General features: G+C 39.8%; 1 protein-coding gene across 1 annotated transcript in view; it reads left to right on the top strand.

Moving 5' to 3' along the window:
- The window catches only part of EHBP1 (EH domain binding protein 1), a 362,056-nt gene that overhangs the window by 327,102 nt on the left and 28,172 nt on the right, over positions 1–6,782 (top strand). Inside the window, 2 exon segments of the mRNA XM_018555921.1 lie at positions 3,142–3,241; positions 6,045–6,118. Coding sequence (XP_018411423.1) covers positions 3,142–3,241; positions 6,045–6,118 — 174 coding nt within the window.

Raw genomic sequence — 6,782 nt, 5'->3', positions numbered from 1 at the left:
CAAAGAGTCGTAGTTAACCGAACCGAAGGTGGCTTTGTATGTTGTTGTTAGTGTTTTGAATTTTATTCATTGGGCAGGGGGAAGCCAGTGGAGAGACTGACAGAGAGGGGTAGGGAACGCTCAGTGGTTGGTAAGGTGGATGAGTCTGGCAGCACTCATGATAGACTGAAGGGGGATAGCCTGTGTAGTGGTAGGGCAACAAGGAGGGAGTTGCAATATTCGAGGCGAGAGGTTATAAGAGCGTGAATTAGAAGCTTTGTAGTGTCATTTGTTATGGTGCAAATTGTGGAAATGTTGTGGAGGATAAGTCGGCGAGATTTGGATAGTGATTGGAATTAATTGTTGCTGTGCCAGCCCTGCTTTAAGTTTTTTTGGGGTGAGAGTCATGCTGTCTCTGTTTCTGTACCCTCCCCATCTCTGACATGCTGAGAATTAGGGGCTTTACTTTATTATGCATAAGGATTTATTCTGGCAGCACTGGCATAAGGCAAGTCATATTGGATATCATGATGATATGGAAGCAATAAGTATTTGTTAGTGTCAGGAAAGGAAGGACTGCTTGTGTTAACATGTTATGTCATCCAAAAAATCCCTACTGATCCCCCATGTTATTTTCATCCTTCTTTTAGCCTATATTTACTCCGGCCATAAGTCCACATTTTTTGGAGTCTTAAATAAACACCAGTGACACGCTTTAGTCCAGTCATTTCAGATTTATCCCATATTTACAAAGAGATCTGACCGGGTGTTTTAACATTCATTAAGTCCGCCATCCTTCATCTGGGGTTTTACTGAAGAACATTTTCATAGATGACAGATTATACATTTTGATTAACCCCAGAGCCTAAGTATATAGCAAATAGCTTGTTAAATCAAGTATTGTCCGGGGAAGCCATCTGTTTGTCTAGTATTGAGAGCCTTTTTCTTATCTGTTATTAGTTATTGACAAAACATTATCAGGCAGGATTTCATGCCTTTCCCCCCAGCTTTGGAATACTGAGGGAGTAAAGCAAGAGAGCGGTATTGCTTTATATTTATAGGCTGCACATACGCTGGCTCTGATGATGCAGATAAAACGCTGCAGAGGAAAATTGTCTGGATATCTGTATACAAAGGATTGTGTCTACAACACTGAACATATAAATTAAGTGCCCTACAGAATCTCGTATCCTCCACCTCTCCTGGTAGCATCTCCTATTTAGTTGTTTGCACTCCAGGTTTTTCTGTGTTAGCAGCTATGTTTACCTTTTGTTTCGGGATCCTTCTTCAAGTATATTAAGCTTATCTATTTGCTCTGTGCTCTATAAGCCTTCAGATATGTAGCTTTATATATATATAGAAGGGCTGAACTAATGATGCCTGTAGAAGGTGGTCCCCTGCTTTTCCAGCTGACTTTGCCAAGTCTAGATGACAGTCTGTGTCTGTAGTATCATATGACACCCTGCTTGATTCACCCATTTTCAAGGGAAGTCAGTCAGCTGGCTTGGGTTACTTTTTGTGTTCCAGTGATGAGAATTGGACTTGGGGGTGTCTGAACACTCTCTGTTCTTTGCTGGAACGTACTCAAATTAAACAAGTGTACATATTAACGCACATATAGCTGAAAATGACAAAAAGTATTAAAAGTGACCTAACAGTTAAAAGCAGGCAACCTTGTTTCATCTTCTAGAGGCTGCTGAAGTGCTGACTATGGTGCATGGCTCAGCTTCCTGATCTCAAGATGAAACTCTGCCACATCCGTCCTCCCCAAGTGTTCCCCTGTTTATTGATTCAAAAGTTTTATGGAGTTGCAGTTAGGCATCGAGGTTGATTTTGATACTAAAAGCATCTTTTGTCTCCTTTTAGCTGTCAGGTTAACTTCGAGCAACCCTATCCCTAACAACTCAATAGTACAACACAAATCAGGGTGAAGATAAATGCCTATTGAAGGGCATTGTCGTAAAACTTTGCAGTACTGCAGATCACCGGCTGTTGCTGCTATCTGATAGTTCTGGGTGTGTCGAACACATGACGGCCCAATCATGCACTCAGGTGCCTCCCGCTGATCTCTACTTCTATACCATGTTCTGTAGTGACGTAGGGGCCGGCAGGGTGCATGCGCTGGATAGAAATGACTATTTAGAGCTGCTGTCAGTGTCTTGCAGTTATGACGAGCAATGTACAGCAACAACAGTTCATATTTATTTTACCACACCTATTCTTAAAGTGTCTGTGATGCTAAAATACATGTTTATGTAATTGAGTTACAAATGCAGCTGTACAAATGCAGGTAATGAGTATCATAGCTGTATGAAATATTAGAAATGTAGCCAAGCTGGAAGCTTTGTGTTTGCATCTGCCATTTTAGCTAAAGAGTCCGCCCCATTAGCTGTCTGAAGTTCTGTTCCAATAGGTTTAATGAACAGGAAGTCAGTGTTATCACTTTGACCAAATTATATTGAATTCTAACTGACTCCCGATCCCTTCTTCTCTGTAAATTTAAAGCAAGGGTAAAGCATTAGCATGAAAATTTCACATAGACAGTTCTTCTTTCATGCATTTTTTTTTATCAATGAGACCCAGAGCAGGCACTTAAAACTTTCAATGTTGGTGCTTGGTGAATTTTATCTCATTAGCTATTCAGACCTGAACAGTGTGACTAAATTGCTGTTCATTAATTTATTCTTCACTTACCCTTTTGGAGTAGACTATGTGCTGCAAAGTCCCAGGAAGGTAAGAAAACAGACAATACATTTTGCTAATATTTTAATGTAATATTAGCAAAGTGATGTTAAACAAACACTCTTGTTAGAAGACTCTGATGAAAGGAGAAATTCCCTGACATAAAGCCCATGTACTAGTTCTGTAGCAGTGTCTTTACTGACGCAGAAGCTTAATAGGTTTGGTGTCACTAGAGGGAAACTAGTTAAATACAAGCTAAATTTGCCATGGTAAACCACATGTAGGCTCATAGGACTAAAGTAGACCCTAAACTCAACCTTCATAACCTGCACCACTGAGAAAGCAGGTAAAGAGTTTCCCCCTTCCTCTATCGCAGTATTGTGCTTACTACTAACTAGTAGAGTATAGGTGCACTTTAAAACATGCAAACTTTGCAGGCCGAAGGGTAAAGGTTACTTACATTGTTATGAATCATTTCAGGTTTGTACACTGAAGAAGAGGAGACGTTGATGCAGGAATGGTTCATGCTTGTGAACAAGAAAAATGCCCTGATTCGGAGAATGAACCAGCTTTCCCTCCTGTAAGTATATCGTTCATGTCTTTGATGTGACAATGCAGCTTATCATATATGCAGAACAGTTTCAGCACCCCGGCATAACTGATGTCTACCTGCGAGGCTTTCTGCCCTCCAGTGATGTTGGCGCCAGACAGACGCTGTTTTGCCCTTTGAGTTTATACTTTGAGTGACACCAGTAAGCGTAAATAGGTTGAAGATTCTGAGACTGCACCCGTCACTCTACCGGTGTAACTCTAAGAGACTAAAACTCGCTCCAGCAACATCAGTTCCACCTTTCATTGTTACTGGTTATTTCCTGTTCGGTTAGACACTCAGGAGCTGGATTATAACAAGCAACTAATAACCACTGGTGACTTAGTAACTTTCCGGCTAGTTAAGTCAGGACATGTTAGGGAAACGTGAGGTTGTTGACCCCCGAAGGAGGGATTAACAGCAGGCAAAAACACAATCTGGAGAAATAATTGAAGATTATTTACGTTGTATTGTACATAAATGTATGTATATGTGGAGAGGGCTCAATAGGTAGATCAATACCCTAAGCTGTAAAAAAAAAAAGAAACAATGATAGTAGAGAGGTCACAGAGGACTTTCATGCTTATATAGACTCATTACATCACTGTCCTATACTTTAATAATTGTCATTGCCACCAGGCTGACCTATAAGATCATTACAGATCATGATTCATAGAACAAACATAGATTGGTGCAGGGGGTTTGCAATACTCCTGGTTTCCCCCCTTTTTTAATTGGCATTTGCAGCAGCAGGAAGAGAAAAAAAGCAAGCACTGAAAAGGGTTGTGATTCACGGCCCCTCAACTGACCAGTGTGCGAATATTCACTTACGTGTAGACACGTCACTTAACAAATGTCAGTGAAGAAAAAGTTCCACATCTATTCAAGAAACAAAGTTCATCCATCCCTTCCCTAAGCACTCTTTGTGTCATCTTTCTGTCACTCTCAAAAATGGTTTGCCTTCATTGATGGTTATAAATTACATAGTTACATAGTTGCATAGTATTTGAGGTTGAATAAAGACATTAGTCCATCAAGTCCAACCTATTAGGATCTCATTCTAGGAGTACCCGTACCCCTGTATATTACGGTCCCTTAAGAAATCGTCCAAAAGTTTCTTGAACAATTCCACATTATTTGCTGAAATCACCGCCTGTGGCAGTGAGTTCCAGACCCTAACTGATCTTACTGTGAAGAACCCCCTTCGCCCCTTGTGCTGGAATTTTTTTTCCATCAATTTTAGGTGATGGCCTCTAGTTTTTGTAACGGAGTTAATTTTAAACAGTTTATCGCTAATGTTGCTACCACCATTAAACATTTTGTACATAGAAATCATATCCCCCCTCAATCTCCTCACCTCCAATGTGAACATGTTTAAATTTAGTAGCCTCGTCTCGTAGCTCTGGTCCTCCATACCCCTAATTAGTTTGGTTGCCCTTCGCTGGACTTTTTCCAACTCAAGGACATCTTTTCTTAGTACTGGTGACCAGAACTGGACCGCGTACTCCAGATGAGGTCGAACCAATGATCTATAAAGTGGCAAAATTATAGACTTGTCCCTGCAATACATCCCCTTTTTAATACAGGACAAGACCCTGCTAGCTTTGTTTACAGCAGCCTGGCACTGCAAACTACCTTTCAGTTTGTGGTCTACAATGACCCCCAAATCCTTCTCCATTTCTGACTTCCCCAGCGGCAAACCCATAATTGTATAACCCATTTGTTTATTTTTAATTCCAAAGTGCATTACTTTGCATTTATCGACATTAAACCTCATCTGCCACATTAATGCCCACTCCCCTATTTTATCCAGGTCCTCCTGTAATGTTATAGTTTCTAAGTCCGTGTCTATTACCCTCCCTATTTTGGTGTCATCCGCAAACACGGCAATATCGCTGTTAACACCCTCCCCGATGTCATTAATAAATAAGTTGAACAATATGGGACCCAGCACAGAACCCTGAGGCACACCATGGACAATTGCATCATGGAAAACCTTTACACAAGTCATGTGACATACGTCTCCAAATATGTTATTTTTTTCTATATCAGTACTCTCAATATAAGGATATACTCTGCAAATACCATATATGTGTGGTTTCTGGATTTTGTGTGCCCTAAAATTCTGACACTCAGTGAGGTTGATTTACCAAAGAATTGCAGCATGTTTATTTTGCAAGGTGAATGAATAAGTTGAAGCTGTGTTCATTTTATTGGCCAATCGCGTGGATGGGAAATTTAAAAAAAAAACTATTTTTGAATGAATACGACTGGAAGAATAAAGTCTTCATAGCTTCACCACATTAACAAAGTTAAAATTCACTTTGAAAAGCGAACATTTTCTTAGCTTAGTGAATTAGGTGAAGCTATGCTGACCACGGTCATCCAATCATATGCAAGCCAAAATCCTGTTTTTCTTTTTCTTGCACATGATTGGGTATTCTTTCTAAAGTGAATTTTTAACTTATTCACTAAGCTAAGCCAAAATGCACTTTGCCAAGTGAACATGCTCTGCTGTATTAGTTCACCGCCAAAGGTTTATTGAAAATGTTTATGTAATATGGTAGTTAGCATGCAATGGTTCTATAATGAAGCTATATTTAGTGTAGTCAAACAAAGAAGCTCCTCTTGGTTTGTGTATCATTTGTGTGAAGTGGCTTAATGCATTAGAGAAAAGTCAGTTATGAGTTCACTAAATCAATGTTCACTAAAGGTCCCTTTAAGTGTTTAATGATTTAGTAATTAACATATTGATGAACTTAGTGTTTTTTCTTCTCACTCAACTCGCCTATAGGGAAAAAGAACATGACCTAGAGAGACGATTTGAGCTACTGAATAGAGAGTTGCGAGCCATGCTTGCGATAGAAGGTAAGATGCAATAAGTGGGGGAATTAACGTTTTCAGCGCCATCATAAAAGAGGCTTCCAATACATAAGTACAGATGCACTATTTCCTCAACAAATGTTCAGTTTATATTACACATTTCAGTGTGAGATCGACACGTAACAATAATCATTGAAGATTTGTTCCTTCGTAATGATTAATAATCTCGAAGATAATTTGCAATGTAAAGCCCCCAATGATACGCAATGTTTGTATTCATATCCAGTAGAGTTCTGGAGGAGGTCTGCCATCTGCTAATTTTCTGCCGCTGAGCCCCAAACATCTTCTGAATGCTGAAAGATGTCAACTGCTCCATATTGACCTCTCAGTCTGTCAGTGGGTAATTTCTTCTTTCACCTGATAAGGTTCCTGATCCATATTCAATCAATTGTAATTAGTTTGGGGGACTTTCATGGAGGCTGAAAGATTGTATGAAATAAATGGCACAGTATATGTCAGGAAAGGAGATGAAGAGTCGATGCACACTCATAGACAAATGCTGCAGGCTGTCATTATGCCACATTCCACTTTCCCATCTATTAAAGCAATGACATTTTTCAGCCCAGGTGCAGCCCTTAGCCAATCTGAAGTGCGACTGTATTTAAAGCAAATATGTTCTTTGTCAATGCAGAACATAAGAGCAGGTTCC

The sequence above is a fragment of the Nanorana parkeri genome, unplaced genomic scaffold, assembly GCF_000935625.1.
Source record: "Nanorana parkeri isolate BGI_ZX_2015 unplaced genomic scaffold, ASM93562v1 scaffold11, whole genome shotgun sequence".
Taxonomy (NCBI): Eukaryota; Metazoa; Chordata; class Amphibia; order Anura; family Dicroglossidae; genus Nanorana; species Nanorana parkeri.
The sequence above is the reverse complement of the archived record's forward strand: the minus strand, read 5'-3'. Positions and strand labels throughout refer to the sequence as shown.